This window comes from Anolis sagrei, chromosome 3 (assembly GCF_037176765.1).
Source record: "Anolis sagrei isolate rAnoSag1 chromosome 3, rAnoSag1.mat, whole genome shotgun sequence".
Taxonomy (NCBI): domain Eukaryota; kingdom Metazoa; phylum Chordata; class Lepidosauria; order Squamata; family Dactyloidae; genus Anolis; species Anolis sagrei.
In genome coordinates, this window is record NC_090023.1 from 1785223 (window position 1) to 1810000 (window position 24778).

Sequence of the window (24778 nt, forward strand, 5' to 3'; positions counted from 1 at the left end):
ATAGGTCTGAGTGACCATAAAGGTGCCAGATCCCACCTGATCTTGAATGCTAAGCAGGGTCAGCCCTGGATAGTACTTGGATGGGAGACCAATAAGTAGCCCCTTTCAGAGAAACTGGCAAGACCACTTCAGAGGGTAGTCAACCCTATTTAAGATAGGACTAAATATCCTGAAAGATACTTTTGGATCCAGTTTGATCTTAGCCAAGTAGGGTGAGTCCTGGGTTGTGCTTGGATGGGGAACTTCCACATTCTCACCTGGGCGGAAGGTCCGCTCATCTCCAGGAAGCTCTCGTTGATCTTGCGCAGCAGGGAGAGGAAGGTCTCGTCTTCGTAGTCAAAGCGGTGGCCAAAGACCACAGAGCTGATGACGTTGGAGACGGTGCGGCTCAGGAAGAAGGTGGGGTCAAAGGGCTGGCCTGGATGGGAGAGAGAAAGGGACTCCCATGGGTCATAGGGAAAGGCCTTCAGAATAGGAACCCTTGCCCCACGAGGCCAGCACCCACCTTGGGTCTTCCTGAAGGCCTCCATCAGAAACTGGGCCTCCTCCTGGATCCGTTCCTCAATGGACCGCTTCCCCATCCCGAAATTCCTCAGAGCGGTCAGGGAGAAGCGCCGCAACTGCTTCCATCGCTCCCCGTTGGCCAGAGCCACCCCTGCAAAGGAAGGTCTAGCATCACAATGTGTAGGACAATGTTTCTCAACCTTCCTGATGCCGCGACCCCTGAATCCAGTTCCTCATGCTGTGCCAACCATAACCTTATTTTCCCAACAATAGATGCAACCTCTTAGGATGCTTGCCACAGACCTCACAACCTCTGAGGATGCTTGCCATAGATGCAGGCAAAATGTCAGGAGAGAATGCCTCTAGAACATGGCCATCTAGCCCGAAAAAACCTACAACAATCCAGTGATTCCGGCCATGAAAGCCTTCGACAATATAGAAAATAACATGTTTTCAGATGGTCTTTGGTGATCCCTCTGACACCCCCTCATGACCCCCTCCTCAGGGGTCCCGACCTCCAAGTTGAGACAATGGAGCAGTGGGTTCCAATTTCAGGAAAAGAGGTCCCACCTAAATATTGGGAAGAGTTTCATGAAATAGATGCTGACGTTTCGCCTGCATCTCTGGCAGGCATCCTTAGAAGTTGAGAGGACCTCACTACCTCTGAGGATGCTTGCCATAGATGCAGGCAAAACGTCAGGAGAGAATGCTTCTAGAACATGGCCATATAGTCCAAAAAACCTACAACAACCCAGGTCAAAAAATAATAAACTGTAATTAAAGGTCACTTAACTGTCGATGACCAGAGGCAAATGATGAACTCTTGGTGGGAAACAACATGTTTACATTACCAAGTGACTTGATCAATTAAACACGTTGCAAAAAGGTCTTCTGCTTTCAGTGTTTGATTAGATCAAAAAGTATTAACTTATTTTTTCCTAGTGCCAATAGACCTCACCACCTCTGAGGATGCTTGCCATAGATGCAGGCGAAACGTCAGGAGAGAATGCTTCTAGAACATGGCCATATAGTCCAAAAAACCTACAACAACCCAGGTCAAAAAATAATAAACTGTAATTAAAGGTCACTTAACTGTCGATGACCAGAGGCAAATGATTAACTCTTGGTGGAAAACAACATGTTTACATTACCAAGTGACTTGTTCAATTAAACATGTTGCAAAAAGTTCTCCTGCTTTCAGTGTTTGATTAGATTAAAAGCTCTGAAATTTTGGGGGCTAATTAATAAGAGGGAATGGCAGACGCCCCAACACTTGCCCTGATGTTCTGGAGAGCTCCCCAAACATACATCAAAAGAAGTCCACTCACCGGTTCCGTTGAAGTTCCGGTCGATGGAGGCCAGTTCTCCGCGGCCGCTGAACTCCTCAGCTTGGTCCACCAGCGCCTCCTTGACCGCGTCGTGTCCGCAGAGGACCACCACCCGCCGGGGGCCCAGGTGGACCGTGAAGACCGGGCCATATTTGTCCCTCAGCTGCAGGAGGAACCCACAACCAGGGTGTCACAACAGGGCTTCATTCAAAACAAAACCACCGCTACAATGGCATCCATACCTTGATTACTTCCAAGGTATGGACGCCACTGGTGCAAGGCCACAGTTTGCTCACATCCCTGTTTGTGGGATGAGACAACGGCACTGAAGTCCCTGCTCAACTATGAAGCTGGCTGACTTGCAACACTCCATGACAACAACAACAACATCACTAATTACCCTACCAACCCCAGAGATCCCTCCATTCTGAGGACCAAGATCTATTGGAATATCCCAGTGTCAAGACCTTGTGTCTAACAGCAACGAGACGCGGAGCCTTCACAGCAGTGGCACCATCACTCCGGAACACTCTGCCACCTGAAGTCCGAGCCTTGCAGGACTTATCAGCTTTCCGCAGGGCATAATCCACGGGACTTATCAGCTTTTCCGGAGTGCCGCAGGGTTCCATCCTGGGCCCGGTCCTGTTTAGGCTCCTTATTAATGACTTAGATGAAGGGCTAGAAGGCATGATCATCAAGTTTGCAGACAACACCAAATTGGGAGGGAGAGCCAAGACTCCAGAGGACAGGAGCAGAATTCAAAACGATCTTGACAGATTAGAGAGATGGGCCAAAACTAACAAAATGAAGTTCAACAGTGACGAATGCAAGATACTCCACTTTGGCAGGAAAAATGAAATGCAAAGATACAAAATGGGGGACAATGCCTGGCTCGAGAGCAGGACGTGTCAAAAAGATCTTGGAGTCCTCTTGGGGAGGAAGGGGAACATGAGCCAGGAATGTGATGTGGCGGCAAAAAAAGCCAATGGGATTTTGGCCTGCATCAATAGGAGCCTAGTGTCTAGATCTAAGGAAGTAATGCTACCCCTCTATTCTGCTTTGGTTAGACCACATCTGGAATACTGTGTCCAATTCTGGGCACCACAATTCAAGAGAGATATTGACTCTAAGCTGGAATGTGTCCAGAGGAGGGCGACTAAAATGATCAAGGGTCTGGAGAACAAACCTTATGAGGAGCGGTTTAAGGAGCTGGGCATGTTTAGCCTGAAGAAGAGAAGGCTGAGAGGAGATATGATGAGGGCCATGTATAAATATGTGAGAGGAAGCCACAGGGAGGAGGAGGGAGCAAGCTTGGTTTCTGCTTCCATGGAGATTAGGAGCGAAACAATGACTTCAAACTACAAGAAAGGAGATTCCATCTGAACATGAGGAGGAACTTCCTGACTGTGAGAGCCGTTCAGCAGTGGAACTCTCTGCCCGAGAGTGTGGTGGAGGCTCGTTCTTTGGAAGCTTTGAAACAGAGGCTGGATGGCCATCTGTCAGGGGTGATTTGAATGCAATATTCCTGCTTCTTGGCAGAATGGGGTTGGACTGGATGATGGCCCAGGAGGTCTCTTCCAACTCTTGGATTCTAGGATTCTATGACCAACAGAAAATACTGGAAGGGTTTGGTGGGCATTGATCTTGAGTTTGGGAGTTGTAGTTCCACTCAGATAGCACTGTGGACTCAAACAATTATAGATCTGGACCAAGCTTGGCATGAATACACTATATGCCAAAATATTAACACAGATGGAGTTTGAGGAAAATAGACATTGACATTTGGGAATTGTAGTTGCTGGGATTTATAGTTCAGTTACAATCAAAGAGCATTCCCTTTGGTGGTGGAGGCTCCTTCTTTGAAAGCTTTGAAACAGAGGCTGGATGGCCATCTGTCAGGGGTGATCTGAATGCAATATTCCTGCTTCTTGGCAGAATGGGGTTGGACTGGATGATGGCCCAGGAGGTCTCTTCCCACTCTAGGATTCTATTCTATGATTCTATTCTGTTCTTTGCATTTCCTTTTTTCTGCCAAAGTGGAGTCTCTTGCATAATAACATACTTAGTAAGAACTATAAAATTAAGGGGAAACAACTCTCCCAAACATTTTACATATCCCTTGTAAAATTACCTAAATGCGGAAAATTCTCAATGGGTTTGCTTGTGAAATACAAAAATCTATGTTAACATCATAGAGCCAAACCCAGTGTCAAGGTGAAATCCAAAGAGATATGGAGCAATCTCCAGTCATTGATGAGGGACTTTCACTGACCAGCAACTTTTTGTGTCCATTGCTTCTTCAGCGAGAGGTCAGCTCAATCGTAAAACCCTACTCAGGGGCGGCTCGTCCATTACGCGAAGTAAGCGGTTGCAGAACACTTTTTTTTGCCAGGGGTGCAGAGGCGCCTCTGTAAATGCTCAATCGTTCTCCGTGTTCAATCCCTTCCCCATGACCAGCTCCCTTTCCCGATCCCCAGGCGCTCCACCCGCCTCCTCTCCTCTCCCCAATCCACGGGTGGGCCAAGGGGCGGAGCCACCACGCCTGGCCTGTTTCGAGTCCGAAGGCATGTCTGAAGACCCCAGAGTGCGCACCAAAAGTCGCCTCTTCTCCTGACTTTCTCTTCAGCCATTGGGACCGAGAGAGAGAGAGAGAGAGAGAGCGCCCCTCCGGCTGGAGGTATCTCCCACATCCGCTCCCTCCTTTGCTTTTGCGCCTACCTTCAGGAAAGATGGGCATCTCCACCTCTCTCTCTCTCTCTCTCTCTCTCTCTCTCTCTCTCGGTCCCAATGGCTGAGGAGAAAGTCAGGAGAAGAGGTGCCTTTTGGTGCACATGCCGGGGTCTTCAGGCACGCCTCCAGGGGCGGCTCATCCATTACGCGAAGTAAGCGGTTGCAGAACACTTTTTTTTGCCAGGGGTGCAGAGGCGCCTCTGTAAATGCTCAATCGTTCTCTGCGTTCGATCCCTTCCCCATGACCGGCTCCCTTTCCCGATCCCCAGGCGCTCCACCCGCCTCCTCTCCTCTCCCCAATCCACGGGTGGGCCAAGGGGCGGAGCCACCACGCCTGGCCTGTTTCGAGTCCGAAGGCATGTCTGAAGACCCCAGAGTGCGCACCAAAAGTCGCCTCTTCTCCTGACTTTCTCTTCAGCCATTGGGACCGAGAGAGAGAGAGAGAGAGAGAGCGCCCCTCCGGCTGGAGGTATCTCCCACATCCGCTCCCTCCTTTGCTTTTGCGCCTACCTTCAGGAAAGATGGGCATCTCCACCTCTCTCTCTCTCTCTCTCTCTCTCTCTCTCTCTCTCGGTCCCAATGGCTGAGGAGAAAGTCAGGAGAAGAGGTGCCTTTTGGTGCACATGCCGGGGTCTTCAGGCACGCCTCCAGGGGCGGCTCATCCATTACGCGAAGTAAGCGGTTGCAGAACACTTTTTTTGCCAGGGGCGCAGAGGCACCTCTGTAAATGCCCCTCGACTGCCACTTGTGGGACGCCCCCTCAGCTCACAACAGCCCTAGCAGTCCGGGGGGAGCCTCGGCTTTCTTTCCTTGCTGCCGGGCGATGCTCTTCCCAAAGGGGCCGGGCCCTTGAGCCTCGCCTAGCCCCTCTCGTTCCTGCTCCACCCGGCCACCGGGTGCGCGAGTAGAGCCAGCGCTCAATTGTTCTCCGCGTTCGATCCCTTCCCCATGACCGGCTCCCTTTCCCAATCCCCTTACGGTCCACCCGCCTCCTCTCCTCTCCCCAATCCGCGGGTGGGCCAAGGGGCGGAGCCACCACGCCTGGCCCGCTTTGGGTCCGGAGGCATGTCTGAAGACCCCAGCGTGTGCACCAAAAGTCACCTCTTCTCCTGACTTTCTCTTCAGCCATTGGGACCAAGAGAGAGAGAGAGAGAGAGAGAGAGAGAGAGCCCCTCCGGCTGGAGTATCTCCCACCTCCACTCCCTCCTTTGTTTTTGCACCTACCTTCAGGAAACATAGGCATCTCCACCTCTCTCTCTCTCTCTCTCTCTTTCCCTCTCAATGGCTGAGGAGAAAGTCAGGAGAAGAGATGACTTTGGTGCACACACTGGGCTCTTCAGGCACGCCTCCAGACCCAAAGCGGGCCAGGCAAGGGAGCAAGTGCGGCAAGTGTAGTCACTGGGATGTATAGTTCACCTACAATCAAAGAGCATTTGGAACTCCACCAATGATGGAGTTGAACCAAATATGGCACACAGAACCCCCACGACAAACAGAAAATATATATCAATGATTGGTTGGGGGGGGGGGGTGTCAAATTACTGTTTGCTTACCATTGAAAATTACCTAGGGCCACCTCTGACCCTACTGAATACAATGTCCAGTTTCCCTAATGTATAAGAGATGTCTCCTATACCGGAATGCTTGTCTCTTATCGATCCAGCAAGCGTTCCTTCACGTCTGACAGGTGCCCTTTGTGATAAGAGGGAGATTGTCCCTTCTAGGACCTCTCCTCATGCAACTGCCCCTCCCTCCTTGAGACCACAATCGTCCCCCCAAAACTGACCGCCAGGAAGGACTGGAAGATGTTGTCGGCCTTGACTTGGAGCAGGTTTCCGAGGAAGGGCAGCGGGGTGGGCCCGGGGGGAAGCCGGCCCTTTTGTGGCCGCAAGCACTTCCAGAGGGTCAAGGCGGTCAAGCAGGAGAGGCACAGGCCCAGCAAGGGGGTCAGCAGGGCCACCCCCAGCTCCATGGCATCCAAGGGTCAGGCGGGCATCCCACTGGACAGAGGGATGGCCAGATGGCCCTTATAGCCTCCTGGCCAGGGAGAGAAGGCAAGCAGCTCCGCCTCGGGTGCCCAGGGGTTGTGATTGGGCTCCGTCGCAAGGCTTGGCACCCATCCCTTGACCACAAGAGATGGACTTTGGCCCAAAACAAGGGCACACGTTTCCCCCAACACTGGCCTCTTGGATGCCTCTGTGCCAGGCATGGGCCAACTTCTGAAGACCTTTGCTTTGGACATGACCATCATCATCATCATCATCATCATCGGTTACTGTGAGTATGGCCATCTTCCAGAAACGTTCTCTCCTGATGTTTCGCCCACATCTATAGCTAGTAAACAAAGAAAAATGCTCAGAAAACAGGGGAATTCCTGACATGGAACAATCAGGGCCAGCTAACACCTCCCAACTAAGGATTCCCCAGGCTAGGCTTTGAAGCTGCAAGGCCATTCAGTGCTAATCAAGGTTACTAACTGCAGCATTCACACTTGCCTCCAACAGACAAGAGATCTTTCTTTCTCCCACCCTGGACATTATTCCACGGGGATATATATACACACTCCACTTGCCTCATTTCCAACAGACCCTCACTGATTGACTTTGCAGCTGCAAGGCAATTCTATGCAAAACAACAGGGGAATTCCTGACATGGAACAATCAGGGCCAGCTTACACCTCCCTACTAAAGATTCCCCAGACTAGGCTTTGAAGCTGCAAGGCCATTCAATGCTAATCAAGGTTACTAACTGCAGCATTTACACTTGCCTCCAACAGACAAGAGTTCTTTCTTTCTTTCTCCCACCCTGGACATTATTCCACAGGGATATATATATACACTCCACTTGCCTCATTTCCAACAGACCCTCACTGATTGACTTTGCAGCTGCAAGGCTATTCAATGCAAAACCAAGCTGATCAATAGACAAGAGTTCCACAGAAGTATTTCACAGTTATATAAACCCCACTTGCCTAGTTTCCAACAGACCTCACAACCTCTGTGGATGCCAGCCATAGATGTGGATGAAACTTCAGGAGAGAATGCTTCTAGAACATGCCAAGGCAGCCCGGGAAACGCACAGCAACCCAGGGATTCCAGACATGAAAGCCTTTAACAACACACAATAATAATAGATTTGTTTAATAGTTTTATTGCTGTTATTTTTATATGTGTTAGGTTTTAATTCACACAGTGTTGTGGTTTTGAGTGTGAACTGCTTTGCATCTCTTTGGCAGAGAAAAAGTTGAGTATAAAGATATAATAATAATAATAATAATAATAATAATAATAATAATATGTAATTTGATAGATTTGCTTAATAGTTTTATTGCCTTTAAATTTATTTCTATGCATGTTAAATGTTAATTCACGCACTGTTATGTTCTTTAGTGTGAGCTCCTTCAAGGCTCCTTTGGCAGAGAAAAAGCTGAATACAATTTATTATTATTATTATTATTATTATTATTATTATTATTTGAAACACAATAAAATGAGTCCACAGCAAACAAGATCCCTATGCTGCCTGTTGTATTGGATCACACATCAGACCCTTCCCAAGTGTCTAGGACTGTGGGATGTATCAGCAAATAATGTGTGCACACAAATAAGGTGGCTTTTTGCAACGGACAGATGGTCATTTTGTCAGCTCCGATTGTTTTTAAGTGCAGGCCGAGGTCTTGAGGCACTGCACCCAGTGTGCCGATCACCACTGGGACCCCCTTGACTGGTTTGTGCCAGAGGCTTTGCAGTTCAATCTTTAAATCCTCCTACCGTGTTAATTTTTCCAGTTGTTTCTCTTCAATCCTGCTGTTCCCTGGGATTGCAACATCAACTATCCATACTTTGCTTTTTAACACAATTGTGAGGCCAGGAGTCTTGTGCTCCAAAACTGTCTGAATCCATAGGACCACCACCTTTGCAGTTCCATCTTTAAACCCTCGTCTCGTGTCAGCTTTTCCAGTTATTTTTCTTCAAACCTGCTGTCGCCTGGGATTTTTTAAATTATTATTTTGTTGTGTCAGGGCAACCAGTCAATTGCATTACATCTCTAACAGAACAAAACAAACAGACAGACAAAACACAGAATTTGCAAGCTTGGTAGTTGATTAAATGTCCTTTGAGCAGTATCTGGCCACTTGGAGTGCCTCTGGTGTTGCCGCAAGGAGGTCCTCCATCGTGCATGTGGCAGGGCTCAGGGTGCATCGCAGCAGGTGGTCAGTGGTTTGCTCTTCTCCGCACTCGCATGTCGAGGATTCCACTTTGTGGCCCCATTTCTTGAGGTTGGCTCTGCATCTCGTGGTGCCAGAGCGCAGTCTGTTCAGCGCCCTCCAAGTCGCCCAGTCTTCTGTGTGCCCAGGAGGGAGTCTCTCATTTGGTATCAGCCATTGGTTGAGGTTCTGGGTTTGAGCCTGCCACTTTTGGACTCTCGCTTGCTGGGGTGTTCCAGCGAGTGTCTCTGTAGATCTTAGAAAACTATTTCTTGATTTAAGTCTAGAAATAGTTTTCTAAGATTTACAGAGACACTTGTGACATCAACAATCCATACTTTGTTTTTTAACATGATTGTGAGGTCAGGAGTCTTGTGCTCCAAAACTCTGTCTGTCTGGATTCGGAAGTCCCAGATTAGCTTGGCGTGTTCATTCTCTGTAACGTTTCCCGGCTTGTGATCCCACCACTTCTTTGTTGCAGGCAGATGGTGTTTGTGGCACAAGTTCCAATGAATCACCTGAGCAACGGTGTTGTGCCTCTGCTTGGAGTCTGTCTGCGCGATCTTCTTGCAGCAGCTGAGGATGGGATCTCTTGTTTCATCTGCTTCCTTGCAGAGCCTACACTTGGGATCTGTTGCCGACTTTGATGGCCTTGGTTCTCATGGCTTGTTCTTGGGCTGCCAGAATCCGGCCCTCCTTTGTCTCCTTTTTCAAAGTCCCATTTGTGAGCCACAGCCATGGTTTTTCCTTGTCCACCACTGAGAAGGCCCTGCCTCTCGTCACCGCCAACCATACTTGTGACGAAGGTGGAACAGAGAGCCGGGCCTCCCCAGATGATCTTAACGTCCTGGAGGGTTCATAAGGGGAGGTGCGTTCAGACAGGTAAGTTGGGCCAGAACCGTTTAGGGCTTTATAGGCTAAAGCCAGTACTTTGAATTGTGCCCAGTAGCAGACTGGCAGGCAGTGGAGCTGGTGCAACAGAGGAGTTGTGTGCTCCTTGTGTGCCGCTCCCGTTAGCAACATGGCTGCCGCTCGCTGGACCATTTGAAGTTTCCAAACAGTCTCCAAAGGCAACCCCATGTAGAGAGCATTGCAGTAGTCTATACGGGATGTAACCAGAGCATGGACTGCCGTGGCCAAGTCAGACTTCCCAAGGTACGGGCCCAGCTGGCACATAAGTTTTAATTTCTGCCATTTAATTTGTTTTTCGAAACCTTTCTGACTCTTTGGATATATTCTTTGCTGACCACATTTTTCACTTGCCCATGCTTCATACCATCCAACTGCAGTATGACCAGATTATTATTATTATTATTATTATTATTATTATTATTATTATTATGTATTTCTTACCCCTCACACCTTGAGGGGTAACAAATACAGATAACACGAAGCACCGTAAAAATACGTACATCTCCCTGTTGTGCAACCTGCTTGCATAAGCTGAGTTCAGCCAAGGGCACGGGTTGTGTGTATGGTTTGTCCCTGAACTAGTATTATTATTCCCTCACAACTCAATGGGTGTTTGCAGTTATGCAAAAGGAGATTCAATACCTTTCGACCAGAGCGGCCAAGCTTTGTGTGACCAATTATGCGCCCTCCTCCGTCCTCTTTTGCAACCCAGGAGGAGGAGTCAGGCAACCCATCATCCACAAGGCTTATTCTGGCAGGAGGCCTCCCCAGGTTCATGCTGGGCTATGAAAGAAAGGTCATAGCATCAAGGAAGCCTAAAGTTGGGACCCCCAACTCCATCCAGTCCAACCCCCTTCTGCCAGGCAAGAAAAGCACAATCAGAGCCAACCTGGCAGATGGCCATCCATCCCCTGCACAACATCAATACATCCAAAGGCATTCTTACTAGGCATAACGGATAGGTCACCTTCGAAGACATTTGGCGGACTAAGGAAGTAATGCTACCCCTCTATTCTGCTTTGGTTAGACCACACCTGGAATATTGTGTCCAATTCTGGGCACCACAATTCAAGAGAGATATTGACAAGCTGGAATGTGTCCAGAGGAGGGCGACTAAAATGATAAAAGGTCTGGAGAACAAGCCCTATGAGGAGCGGCTTAAGGAGCTGGGCATGTTTAGCCTGAAGAAGAGAAGGCTGAGAGGAGACATGATGAGAGCCATGTATAAATATGTGAGAGGAAGCCACAGGGAGGAGAGAGCAAGCTTGTTTTCTGCTTCCTTGGAGACTAGGACGCGGAACAATGGCTTCAAACTACAAGAGAGGAGATTCCATCTGAACATGAGGAAGAACTTCCTGACTGGGAGAGCCGTTCAGCAGTGGAACTCTCTGCCCCGGAGTGCGGTGGAGGCTCCTTCTTTGGAGGCTTTTAAGCAGAGGCTGGATGGCCATCTGTCAGGGGTGATTTGAATGCAATATTCCTGCTTCTTGGCAGAATGGGGTTGGACTGGATGGCCCAGGAGGTCTCTTCCAACTCTTTGATTCTATGATTCTATGATTCTATGATTCAGAGGTTGGATGGCCATCTGTCAGGGGTGATTTGAATGCAATATTCCTGCTTCTTGGCAGAATGGGGTTGGACTGGATGATGGCCCAGGAGGTCTCTTCCAACTCTTTGATTCTAGGATTCTATGACTTTTCATTCTGCAGCAAGAATTGTGTCTGAAAATAGAAGGAGCCCCAGAAATGGAAGAATGGGTAGTAAAAGAAGCTGAAAAAGTGCAAATGGACATTTTGACGAGGTATCTTCAGGCAGAAGATGTTCATCTATTGCATTATGTGTTGCATAATGAACTAGATCAGGCCTGTGCCAACTCTGGCCCTTCCTCCAGGTGTTTTGGACTCCAACTCCCACCATTCCTAACAGGCTGTTAGGAATGGTGGGAGTTGGAGTCCAAAACACCTGGAGAGCCCAAGCTTGCCCATGCCTGAACTAGATGATATGGAAACAATACAAATTCTTATGCATAATTATGTATTTATTTATTTATTATTCGAACTTCTATGCCGCCACTCCCCTGGGGCTCGGAGCGGCTTACAAGAACGGCAAAAATCTAACACAATTTAAAAACAGCAATATCGGAGATCAAAGGCCTGTCGAAACAGGTATGTCTTCCATGCCCTGCGGAAAGCTGGTAAGTCCCGCAAGGCACGGACTTCAGGTGGCAGAGTGTTCCAGAGTAATGGTGCCACTGCTGTGAAGGCTCTGCACCTGGTTGCTGTTAGACTGGGAATTTCCAACAGATCTTGGTCCTCAGAACGGAGGGATCTCTGGGGTTGGGAGGGGGTGAGGCGGTCCCTCAGGTCCATCGGCCCCTGACCATGCAAGGCCTTCAAGGGGAGTCCCATCCCTTTGGAAGTGATCCGGTGCTCAATTGGTAACCAATGCAGCTGTAGTAAGATTGGGGTGATGTGGCATCTCATCGGAATTCCCACCTAAATTTTGTACCAACTTGAGCTTCCGGATCACCAACAGAGGAAGGCCAATGTAGAGGGCGTTACAGTAGTCCAGCCTTGAGATGACCGTGGCCAGGATCACCATAGCCAGGTCGTCCCTGGACAGGGAGGGGCCAGCCGTCTAGCCTGCCGCAGGGGAAAGAAGGCGGTTCTGCTCACGGCGGAAAGAGACCTGGGCCTCCATCGTCAGCAGAGGGTCCAAGAGGACTCCCAGACTCTTGACCAAAGAGGATGGCCGTAGCGCCTTGCCATCCAGGGTAGGCAGCTGGATGTCCCCACTGCCCAGTTGACCCAGCCATAGGATCTCCTCCGTCTTTGCTGGATTCCCCCTCAACCTGCTGGCACGCAGCCATCCAGTCACGGCCTCAATGAGGCACTGATGGAAGGAATCGGGTCCAGAGTCCGGTCGGCCTTCCATCTTCAGCACGTCGGACCCTTCCCAAGTGCCTACGACTGTGTGATGTATTGGCGAATCATGTGTGCAGTTACCCATAGGGTGGTCTTTTGCAGCTGGCAGATGGTAATCATGTCAACACCAATTGTGTTTAAGTGCAGGCCAAGGTCTTGAGGCACTGCACCCAGTGTGCCAATCACCACTGGGACCACCTTGACTGGCTTGTGCCAGAATCTTTGCAGTTCGATCTTTAAATCTTCGTATTGTGCCAGCTTTTCCAGTTGTTTCTCTTCAATCCTTATTATTATTATTTGAAACACAAGATAAGTCCACAGCAGACAAGATCACTCTGCTAGCTGTTGTATTTATTATTATTATTATTATTATTATTATTATTATTATTATTGGATTGTTGTAGGTTTTTTCGGGCTATATGGCCATGTTCTAGAGGCATTCTCTCCTGACGTTTCGCCTGCATCTGTGGCAAGCATCCTCAGAGGTAGTGAGGTCTGTTGGAACTAGGAAAAAAGGGTTTATATGTCTGTGGAATGACCAGGGTGGGACAAAGGACTCTTGTCTTCTGGAGCCAGGTATGAATGTTTCAACTGACCACCTTGATTAGCATATAATGGCCTGACAGTGCCTGGAGCAAACAACAGAAAGGAGGAAACCATGAAAATGAACAAAGTCTGGCTACCAGTATTAAAAAACTCTAAAATTACAACAGCAGAAAGGAAACAAACAGGGACATTGAATCACCTCTCAACAAAAGATTCCCCCCAGGTGCTTCCAAGCCATTGAATGCAAATCAAGGTGGTCAGTGGAAACATTCACACCTAGCTCCAGCAGACAAGAGTCCTTTGTCCCACCCTGGTCATTCCACAGATATACTATAAACCCAAAAGGACTCCCAGACTTTTGACCAACGAGGACGGTTGTAGCGCCTTGCCATCCAGGGTAGGCAGCTGGACGTCCCCACTGCCTGGTCAACCCAGCCATAGGATCTCCATCTTTGCTGGATTCACCCTCAACCTGCTGGCACGCAACGATCCAGTCACGGCCTCGAGGCACAGATGGAAACAATTGGGTACAGAGTCCGGTCGGCCTTCCATCTTCAGCACCAGCTGAGTGTCATCGGCGTACTGGTCACACTCAAGGCCAAAATCTTGAACCAGCTGAGCAAGTGGTCGCATAGAGATGTGAAACAACAGAGGGGAGAGAATGGCCCCTGAGGAAGAAATGATCAGTAAAAAGTTTTGCAAAAGTCTCCTTTTGCATCCTCCCTGCAAAACTGGATCCTGGAGGAGACCCATTGGGTTGCAAGGGGAGGACACCCGTTCCGGGACAAACGATGCAACCGATGCCCTTTGCTGAACTCGGGTTATGCAAGCCGGTTGCACAACAGGGACATGCACAGGTTTTTACGGTCTGTTTGTGTGCGTGCTTCTTACGGTGTGCTGTTCCCTGCCTCAGGACGTGAGGAGGGATTCAAGGAAGACATCCATAAGAAGACCCATTGAATGGCGAGTCAACAACACTGGATCAGGGACAAACAATGCAACTGAGTCTTCTGTGAAACAGATGCCTTTAGCTGAACTTGGGTTATGCAACCAGGTTACACAACAGGGAAATATATACAATTCCAAATCTATACCTATCATATACATGTGTGTGTGAACCATATATATCTATATCTATGGCTGGATGGTTCTCTGTCAGGAGGGCTTTATGTTTTCTCGCCCTGGTGAAGGGAGGTGGACTGGATGGCCTTTGGGGGGTTGGGACCCCTGGGGGGAGGTCATGAGGGGGTGTCAAAGACCACCAGAAAATACAGTATTTTCTGTTGGTTGTGGGCATTCTGTGTGGGTTTGGCCCAGTTCTATTGTTGGTGGGGTTCAGAATGCTCTTTGATTGTAGGTGAACTATAAATCCCAGCAACGACAACTCCCAAATGTCAAGGTCTATTTCCCCCAAACTCCACCAGTGTTCACATTTGGGCCTATGGAGGACTCATGGCGAGTTTGGCTTATATCCTTCATTGTTTGAGTCCACAGTACTCTCTGGATGGAGGTGAACTATAAATCCCAGCAATGACAACTCCCAAATATCAAGGTCTATTTCCCCCAAACTCCACCAGTGTTCACATTTGGGCATATGGAGGACTCATGGTAAGTTTGGTCTAGATCCTTCATTGTTGGGAGTCCACAGTGCTCTCTGGATGGAGGTGAACTATAAATCCCAGCAACAAGACTCCCAAATGTCAAGGTCTATTTTCCCCAAACTCCACCAGTGTTCACATTTGGGCCTATGGAGGATTTGTGGCAAGTTTGGCTTATATCCTTCATTGTTTGAGTCCACAGTACTCTCTGGATGGAGGTGAACTATAAATCCCAGCAACGAGACTCCCAAATGTCAAGGTCTATTTCCCCCAAACTCCACCAGTGTTCACATTTGGGCCTATGGAGGACTCATGGTAAGTTTGGTCTAGATCCTTCATTGTTTGAGTCCACAGTGCTCTCTGGATGGAGGTGAACTACAACTCCATGAAGTCATGCCAGCCACATGACCTTGGAGGACAGCGCTGGCTCTTTGGCTTAGAAATGGAGATGAACCCCAACCCCCCTGAGTTGGACACGACTGGACTTAATGTCAGAGGAAAACTTTTACCTTTACTAATTGTGAATTCCATTATTTCTTCATGTTGTGAGCTACTCTGCATCTAAATCTTGACAGAAAAGAAGGATGATGATGGCAATATTACAACAGGTTTCAAAACAATGGACCCAATTTCAAAGCAATCTATTTCACAACAGTAACATGTTCCAATTGTGCAAAAAGTTGTAAACCATTTAATGAGTTATCAGGTTTTGGGTTGTTGGAGGTTTTTCTGGGCTATATGGCCACGTTCTAGAGGCATTTTCTCCTGACGTTTCGCCTGCATCTATGGCAAGCATCCTCAGAGGTTGTGAGGTTTGTTGGAAGGAGGAAAATGGGTTTATATATCTGTGGAATGATGTCCAGGGTGGGACAAAGGACTTTTGTCTGCTGGAGCCAGGTGTGAATGTTTCAACTGACCACCTTGATTAGCATTTAATGGCTTGGAAGTGCCTGGGGGAATCTTTTGTTGAGAGTGATTTGATAGCCTGATTGTTTACTCTGTTGTTTTGCTGTTGTGATTTTTGAGTTTTTTTAATACTGGTAGCCAGATTTTGTTCATTTTCATGGTTTCTTCCTTTCTGTTTTTATCAGGTTTTACTAACCATTTTGAGCCAGAAACAAATTAATATCTCATTAGGTCATATATGGCAGGTCACCATTTTGCAAATGATCGAAGCCAGGGAGCTCTTAGTGCATTGCGAAAGGCATCTAATGTTTTTATGACAAAACCAATTAGGAAATGACATTTAAAACCAAGGAACACAAATTGTGTTACATAGTGTAATCAATCATGTTGGAACTCATTGCCCCACCCTTTCAAGGGGGTAGGAGTTCCAACCATGGATGGTTCACAATTGCAGCTGTCATTATGTTTGGTTCCTATGTTTGGTGTATATTGTTTATATGCTTTGATGTTTTATGTATTATTGTTATGTTGTTTATTTTACTGCAATTTGTATTTTTGTATTGTAATTTGTTGTTCGGGCTTGGCCCCACGGAAGCCGCTCCGAGTCCCCGTTTGGGGAGATGGTGGCGGGGTATAAATAAAGTTTATTATTATTATTATCATAATCATCATCATTATTATTAACAATTTCACATTAGGTCCACTTTTTTGAAACAAGCTGCAATAATAATAATAATAATAATAATAATAATCCCTCAGTTCTTGTGGGTTTTTTTCGGGCTATATGGCCATGTTCTAGAGGCATTCTCTCCTGACGTTTCGCCTGCATCTATGGCAAGCATCCTCAGAGGTAGTGAGGTCTGTTGGAACTAGGAAAGTGGGTTTATATATCTGTGGAATGACAAGGGTGGGGCAAAGGACTCTTGTCTGCTGGAGTAGGTGGGAATGCTTCAACTGACCACCTTGATTAGCATTTGATGGCCTGGCAGTGCTATCAAACCCATTTTCCTAGTTCCAACAGACCTCACTACCTCTGAGGAAGCTTGCCATAGATGCAGGCGAAACGTCAGGAGAAATGCCTCTAGAACATGGCCATATAGCCCGAAAAAACCCACAAGAACTGAGTGATTCCGGCCATGAAAGCCTTCGACAATAATAATAATAATAATAATAATAGTACTCGTATTGAGGCATGGCCTATCCTTGATGAGAAATGAACCCTGTTTCTTCAGGAAGGGAAGGACCAGCGGGGTCTTTATAAAAGCTTTATTTGGGAGTCTGGAGGGAAGTTCCTTCCATCTTTCCTGCCTTCTTCAGAACTTCTGGAACTGCTTCTTGGTGCCGGCGGCTTTGGTCACCTTCAGAACGTTGAAGCGGACCGTCTTGCTGAGCGGGCGGCACTCGCCCACCGTCACAATGTCCCCGATCTGGACGTCCCTGGAGAAAGAAGAGAAACACAAGCGCTTCAGAGGAGGGCAGGACCAGGAGGCCGGGAGAGGAGAAAGTGGGCGGAAGGGATGCCCAGGCGAGTGAGCATTCACAATGAAAGCCCCCTCTCTTCCGACAGGCCTCTCCAGTCAATTATGAACTCTGAATTTTGAATTTACATTTTGTCAGTATTGGTGCCTTAATGTTTGTTTTATGATTTTATTTTATTTATTTACTATATTTGTATACCGCTCTTCTCAGCCCTCAGGCGATGATTGTGAATACGTGTATTTTTATGGCCCTTTATTTATGTACACGAATTATGTTGCACCCCACAGGAGAGGAGGGTAAGACATACAATTTATGATTATTATTATTAGTAGTAGTATAGTAGAATCACTGCATCGTAGCAGCCAATAGTGAAAGGACCAAGGCAGAGACATCTCCAGCTCATCCCCTGTTTGGGTGTCAGCCAACAGGTCAACGACTTAAATCTAGACATAGTTTTCTAAGATCTACAGAGACACTCGCTGGAACACCTCAGCAAGCGAGAGTCCAAAAGTGGCAGGCTCAAACCCAGAACCTCAACCCGTGAGTGATACCAAATGAGAGACTCCTCCCTGGGCACACAGAAGAAGACTGGGCGACTTGGAAGGCGCTGAACAGACTGCGCTCTGGCACCACGAGATGCAGAGCCAGTCTTAAGAAATGGGGCCACAGGGTGGAATCCTCGACATGCAAATGTGGAGAGGAGCAACCCACTGACCACCTGCTGCAATGCAGCCTGAGCCCTTCTTCCACATGCACAAGGGAGGACCTCCTTGCGGCCACACCAGAGGCACTCCAAGGGGCCAGATACTGGTCAGAGGACATTTAACCAACTACCAAACTCACAAATTTTGTATTTTGTCTGTCTGTTTGCTTTGTTCTGTTAGAAATGTAATATAATTGACTGGTTGCCCTGACACGACAAATAAATACTGCATCATAGAATAGGAAGAGACCCCAAAGGCCACCCAGTCCAACCTCCTTTATTCAAAGCACCCTTGACAGGTTGCCATTGAGCCTCTGTTTAAAAGCGTCCAAAGAAGGACTCCTAAGGCAGGGAGTTCCATTGCTAAAGAGCTCTCTTTAAAGCAGGCATGAGCAAACTTGGGCCCTCCCTCCAGGTGATTGGACTATAACTCCCACAATTCCTAACAGCCGCAGGCCCCTTCCTTAAGCAGCTGAGGGGAAAAGCTGTTAGGAATTGTGGGAGTTGAAGTCCAAAACACCTGGAGGGAAGGCCCAAGTTTGTCCAGGCTTGCCATACAGTCAGGAAGTTCTTCCTGATGACCAGGTGGCATCTCCTCTCCTGTAATTTTAACCCAAGGCTCCACTGAGTCCTAGCCTCTAAGGCAACATAAAACAAGCCTGCTCCCTCTTCCTTAATAGTACTATGAAAGAACCAGCCTACCAGGTGTTAGGAATTGTGGGAGTTGAAGTCCAAAACACTTGGGGGGGGGGGAGGACTCAAGTTGGCCAATGCCTCGGGTAGACTGAAAAACGATCCCACAACCCACCCTCCATGTATATCCAGCACATCATCATGCAGGGGACTTCAATCCATGGACCATGTGGCACTTTGCAGGGCATCTTCTGGTCAATCTGTTGCCTGTGATCGGAGCACACCTGAGCAAGGGCCATGGCTCAGCAATGGCCAGAATGGCATTTTCAGCAGCCCCGCCCCCACGGAAGGAGGGGCTAAGCAGACCATCGTGAATTGAGGCATCATCGCCAAGACCCTGGCTCAAGACCTATCCATAGAATGCTGCAATCTCCCTTGCAACTGTGCCCAAATATTGCCAGTAAGCTTTCAGCCTAACGAATTGTGGGAGTTGAAGTCCAAAATACCTGGAGGAAGGGCCAAAGTTGGCCCATGCCTGCTTTATTGTTTGTTTGTTTATTTATTTATCTCAGGAATTTCTATGATTGGGGATAATGTGATTATATATACATCTAAGTGGTATTGCTTATGTATTAATTGCTTTTAACCTGGTTTAGATTTTTAACTGAATGTTTAACTGCTGAATTGTTTAAGGCATTGAATTTTGTCTCTTAGAATCATAGAATCCTAGAGTTGGAAGAGACCTCCTGGGCCATCCAGTCCAACCCCATTCTGCCAAGAAGCCGGAACATTGCATTCAAATCACCCCTGACAGATGGCCATCCAGCCTCTGCTTAACAGCTTCCAAAGAAGGAGCCTCCACCACACTCCGGGCCAGAGAGTTCCACTGCTAAACGGCTCTCACAGTCAGGAAGTTCTTCCTAATGTTCAGATAGAATCTCCTCTCTTGTAGTTTGAAGCCATTCTTCCATTGCGTCCTAGTCTCCAGGGAAGCAGAAAGGAAGCTTGCTCCCTCCTCCTCCCTGTGGCTTCCTCTCACGTATTTATACATGGCCCTCATCATGTCTCCTCTCAGCCTTCTCTTCTTCAGGCTAAACATGCCCAGCTCCTTAAGCCGCTCCTCATAGGGCTTGTTCTCCAGACCCCTGATCTGCTCCCTCCTCCCTGTGGCTTCCTCTCACATATTTATACATGGCCCTCATCATATCCTCTCTCAGCCTTCTCTTCTTCAGGCTAAACATGCCCAGCTCCTTAAGCCGCTCCTCACAGGGCTTGTTCTCCAGACCCCTGATCAGCTCCCTCCTCCCTGTGGCTTCCTCTCACATATTTATACATGGCCCTCATCATATCCTCTCTCAGCCTTCTCTTCTTCAGGCTCAACATGCCCAGCTCCTTAAGCCGCTCCTCATAGGGCTTGTTCTCCACACCCTTGATGATTTTAGTCGCCCTCCTCTGGACACATCCTATCTCATCAGCCAAAAGCAGGCCCACACTTCCAATTGAAATATGTTTGTTAAAATTGTTCTTCATTTTAATTATTGTATTGTTTTAAAGTGTGTTTTTGCACTACAAATAAGATATGTGCCGTGTGCATAGGAACTCATTCATTTTTTTTCCAAATTATAATCTGGCCCTCCCAACAGTTTGAGGGACTGTGACCTGGCCCTCTGCTTAAAAAGTTTGAGGACCCCTGATCTAAACTGTTAAAATTAAATGAAAATACATCTAAAATTCCCTACGAACCATCAGGTGCTAGGACTTGGTTGAAATTCAATTAAAAGCTGTTTCAAACAGGGAAGACTTTATTCCTTTTCCAAATGACCAAAGGGTGGGAGCTGCTCCGATTTCTTCCGGCAGCGCATTAAAAAGCTTTGGCGCCGCCCTCAAAAAAGGGCCTCCTCTGGTGATTCTAACTGTAAGGCAGTTCTACAAGAAGCACTGCCTGAACATAAGCAAAAAGTGGGTGCTAGAAACAATATCATACGAAAGCTGACTGGCACAACCTGGGGATCACAACCAGATACAGTGAAGACATCTGCCCTTGCGCTGTGCTACTCTGCTGCTGAGTATGCATGCCCAGTGTGGAACACATCTCACCACACTAAAACCGTGGATGTGGCTCTTAATGAGACATGCTGCATTATCACGGGGTGCCTGCGCCCTACACCACTAGAGAAATTACACTGCTTAGCCGGTATCACACCACCTGACATCCTCCAGGAAGTAGCAACCAATAGTGAAAGGACCAAGGCAGGGACATCTCCAGCTCATCCCTTGTTTGGGTATCAGCCAGCACGTCAATGACTTAATCGTTTTCTAAGATCTACAGAGATACTTGCTGGAACACCCCAGCAAGCGAGAGTCCAAAAGTGGCAGGCTCAAACCCAGCACCTCAACCAATGGCTGATACCAAATGAGAGACTCCCCCCTGGGCACACAGAAGACTGGGCGACTTGAAAGGCATTGAACAGACTGCGCTCTGGCACCACGAGATGCAGAGCCAACCTTTAGAAATGGGGCTACAAAGTAGAATCCTCGACATGCGAGTGTGGAGAAGAGCAAACCAATGACCACCTGCTGCAATGCACCCTGAGCCCTGCCACATGCACAAGGGAGGACCTTTTTGCAGCAACACCGGAAGCACTCCAAGTGGCCAGATACTGGTCAAAGGACATTTAACCAGCTACCAAACTCACAAGTTGTGTATTTTTCTGTTTGTTTGCTTTATTCTGTTAGACTGGTTTGTTCTGACACGACAAATAAATAAGTAACTGTAAGGCGTCCCTGGGCTATGTGGAGAGGAGCCTCCTTCCTTGCTAGACCTTAAAGATCTGCCTGGTCTGTATCGTAGGGAACAGTGCCTCAAGTAGCTTTAACCATTTCAACCGGCAATCCCCATGTTGTTGCAATATCACAGGAAGAATGCTTCAGATGGGGGAATTCCTGGGACACCGAAACCCAGCGGAGCCTCCGGGAGCCAAGAACAAGGCAAAGTCTCTGCCTCCCGCCACCCACCCTCACACACCTGGCAGCCACTCACCTGAAACAAGGGGACAGGTGCACCGACATGTTCTTGTGGCGCTTCTCAAAGCGGTTGTACTTGCGGATGTAGTGCAAGTAGTCCCTGCGGATGACGATGGTGCGCTGCATCTTCATCTTGGTGACCACTCCTGAAGGGAAGGAGGCACGAGAAGGTCAGGTGGGCGCAACGTCTCCCTCCTCAGCTCTCGACCCTTCACAACAGATGTCCATCTGGCCACTGTTTGAAAAACCTCCACAGAAGCAGAACAGAGTAGGACTTGTTGCTACTAAGAGGTTGCAACGTACTTTATCTAAGTTGTTGTAAGGATCAATGTTGTTTGTGCTATAACTTTAAGTTGCTGTAAGGTTCAAGGCTGTTTCAGTTAATTGAAGAGTTAATTGAGAGTATTGTTTTCATGTGTATAAAGATAGCTACTGTGTGTTTAGCTTCTTCGCCATTGTGCCTTTATGCTATTGTGCATCTATGCCTCTGTGCCATTCTGCCTTGTGTAAGCCGGGGACTATGCTGCAGATGTCCTGCGAAGACACAGCCATGAGAAGAGGACAAGGATTCCTGCTTATCTCAGCTGAGTAGCGATATCTCTCTGAAGATATTGTTTCATGTTACTTTTGTGGAAACAGCAATCCTGCTACTTTGTTTTGTATGCTGCCAATACTACAATATTTTTCTTTTCTACTTTAAGCCGAAGTCTTGTGTGTTTTTCTTTTATGAGCCAATTCATCACACACACAGTTAACTGGGCTAGAGTCAATCTGCATGCTACTCATGCTAACGCATGACAGGACTATGATTTCCCTCCATCTCAACACTAGACTCTTCTATTTATGCAACGTAGGGTTGCATTTGCTTTCTGAGCTACTGCATCACACGAATTGTGCCATCCATTCCATATCTGTGCAATTCACTGCTTCTGCCCAAGTGTAACATTTCTCCGTGTCGAAATTCAGCTTGTTAGTTTTGGCCAAGCAGCTCTACAATCTGTGAAAATTCTTTTGGATTCTACGACAAGTTCGCCCCCAAGTTCCTCCCAAAGGCATCAGCTAAGCCACAAGGCGGTTTCACCAGAACCCCTTCACCATGGGGTTCAGCAGACCATCGTGAGAAAGACATCATTTGCACTTTGGGAACCTGAAGGGGCAGATGTGGAAAATGGGGAGGCAGCAGGACCTTTGGGGCCAGACTTGACAAAGCAAGGCTGGATTTCTGGCCAAAGGAGAATACTCAGGTCCCTGAACTGGACACAAACAATACCTTCTGAAGGTAAACATGGCTGCAACTGTCGTGGTCCTGCTCACGATCAATGGGAAAACATTAAATGCCGCTAGTGTCTAAGGAATGTGCAAGTATTTATTTATTTATTTACAGTTTTTCTATTCCGCCCTTCTCACCTCGCAGGGGACTCAGGGCGGAATACAATATACACATATATGGCAAACATTCAATGCCAGTTTGACAAACAACATATACAGACAATACACAGAAGATATTCAACTTTTTTCTGGCAGCCAGGGGAGCTGCTGCTTTCATCGTCTACCAGCGACACAGATGAAGTTCTTCCGCATTCCACATTCCCCGGAGTCTTTTCTTTATGGCCTCATAAATTAGTTAATTACGAGTAATTTATAGTTACATTAATGTATAGTTAATGTAGCTGTCAGAATGTCTGAGTCTCTGACAACTGGGGGGGGGGGGGGTTCCTTCTGCACAAAGGAGCTCCCCAGTCCTTGCCCAGCCTTCCTTCCAGCTTTGAGGTCATTCATCCGATGACTAGCTCACCTGCCATTTTCGGATGTGGCTTTTAAAAAATCCTCATCTGTCCCAACTAAAATTTAGGAACTCCTCTGCTGATCATTTGGCAGCTTCATAGGTTTAAGTTCTGTTTCCAACTGACTGTGGCATCATAGTGTGCTGTGCTTTCGAGTGGTCCTACATGGCCACTCTGCCCTGGAGGCAGCCACTCTGCTGTAGTGCCATTCTAGAGCATGGATTCTAAAGGATGGTTTACTGACGGGTTTTATGAATTGAAAAATAGCTGTTGTGTTAGAAAACTGAAGTTCCTAGCACCAAAAGTTGTTGTTGTTTATTTATACCCCACATTTCTCTCCAACAAGGTCACTTTTTTGATATAAGCACACACATTTAGGGATGGTCCCTAAATAAACAGAAAATGTGCTTGCAGGGAAACATTCGTTCTCTGTGATTGAGAAAAATGCCAGAGTGAAAGCGAATATATTCCCACTTAGCCCCTAGGAGACTCTTACCTGACAGGATGCGGCCTCGGATCGAGACATTACCCGTGAAAGGACATTTCTTGTCAATGTAGGTGCCTTCGATGGCCTGGGAGCAAAGAAAAAATTATGTCCTCACAAAGAAACACCAGTTGACGAAAATACAAGGGACTCTCAGCCCCAATCCACAGCATAGCCTTTGTTCATTAGAGCCTCCAAGTGGCAGCCTTCAGCAGCTGGAATCCAAAGGAAAGGGCAGGGAAAGACAGTTGATCCCAGGCTGCATTTATGCAGGTGAAGTCCCTCCAAACAAATAAAACAGTGTTGCATCAGGACACCCTCCCCCCCCCCCCCCCCCCATGCAATGACAGTCTTTGAGGCAAAAAGTACCACCAATTTGACTTTACTGACCCCAAGTGGGCATTTCTAACCTGGAGCAGCCCAGCCCCCCAAATCACAGGCAGTGACCTAGAGACCCCTCTGGAATGAGCTGACTTCAGTTATGGCCTCTTGGCCGCTCTCGTCAAAGCCCCTTTCACCAGCGAGGCTTGGAAGACCATCGTGAGAATGAACATCATGTGTCAGCGCCAGAGAATGAGGAGGGTTTGTTTCCTTTGTGGTCAGGTGACCCCCACCAGAGAAAAATAAGTATTTAGCCCAAATCCGTCACTGTAATTGATATTAAGAGAATATATGTTACAGTCAAGCCATTGGAGACGAAAAGGCAACACCAGCCCCAGAAAACTGCAGGTTCGGAGCCTGTGAGACTCACTTTCTAAGTCAACTTTAAGAACAATATTAGGAAATGTACTGTCGAAGGCTTCCATGGCTGAAATCACTGGGTTGTTGTAGGTATTTTCGGGCTATATTGTAAAGGTATTATATACAAATATGTGAGAGGAAGCCACATAAATATGTGAGAGGAAGTCACAGGGAGGAGGGAGCAAGCTTGTTTTCTGCTTCCTTGGAGACTAGGACACGGAACAGTGGCTTCAAACTCCAAGAGAGGAGATTCCATCTGAACATTAGGAAGAACT

The 24778-nt window shown here is 47.6% G+C and overlaps 2 protein-coding genes and 3 non-coding genes across 5 annotated transcripts in view; all 5 read right to left on the reverse strand.

The window, feature by feature from the left end:
- The window catches only part of LOC132772341 (cytochrome P450 2G1-like), a 29288-nt gene extending 22694 nt beyond the window's left edge, over window positions 1-6594 (reverse strand). The window contains exons 1-4 of the mRNA XM_060771338.2: window positions 6349-6594; window positions 1833-1995; window positions 506-655; window positions 258-418 (exon numbers count right to left, since the gene is read on the reverse strand). Of these exons, the coding sequence (XP_060627321.2) occupies window positions 258-418; window positions 506-655; window positions 1833-1995; window positions 6349-6534 (660 nt within the window). The 5' untranslated portion in view covers window positions 6535-6594. The remainder of the gene's footprint in view (window positions 1-257; window positions 419-505; window positions 656-1832; window positions 1996-6348) is intronic.
- Window positions 6595-16906: 10312 nt separating this feature from the next.
- The window catches only part of RPS11 (ribosomal protein S11), a 13093-nt gene continuing 5221 nt past the window's right edge, over window positions 16907-24778 (reverse strand). Inside the window, exons 3-5 of the mRNA XM_067466395.1 lie at window positions 23775-23850; window positions 21511-21640; window positions 16907-17092 (exon numbers count right to left, since the gene is read on the reverse strand). Of these exons, the coding sequence (XP_067322496.1) occupies window positions 16969-17092; window positions 21511-21640; window positions 23775-23850 (330 nt within the window). The 3' untranslated portion in view covers window positions 16907-16968. The remainder of the gene's footprint in view (window positions 17093-21510; window positions 21641-23774; window positions 23851-24778) is intronic.
- On the reverse strand, window positions 18764-18862 carry LOC137096763 (small nucleolar RNA SNORD35). Its single transcript, XR_010909715.1, has one exon. It is a non-coding gene; the product is annotated as a small nucleolar RNA SNORD35 (small nucleolar RNA).
- On the reverse strand, window positions 22541-22631 carry LOC132772444 (small nucleolar RNA SNORD35). The gene has a single exon (XR_009631178.2). It is a non-coding gene; the product is annotated as a small nucleolar RNA SNORD35 (small nucleolar RNA).
- LOC132772445 (small nucleolar RNA SNORD35) lies at window positions 24229-24324 on the reverse strand. The gene has a single exon (XR_009631179.2). It is a non-coding gene; the product is annotated as a small nucleolar RNA SNORD35 (small nucleolar RNA).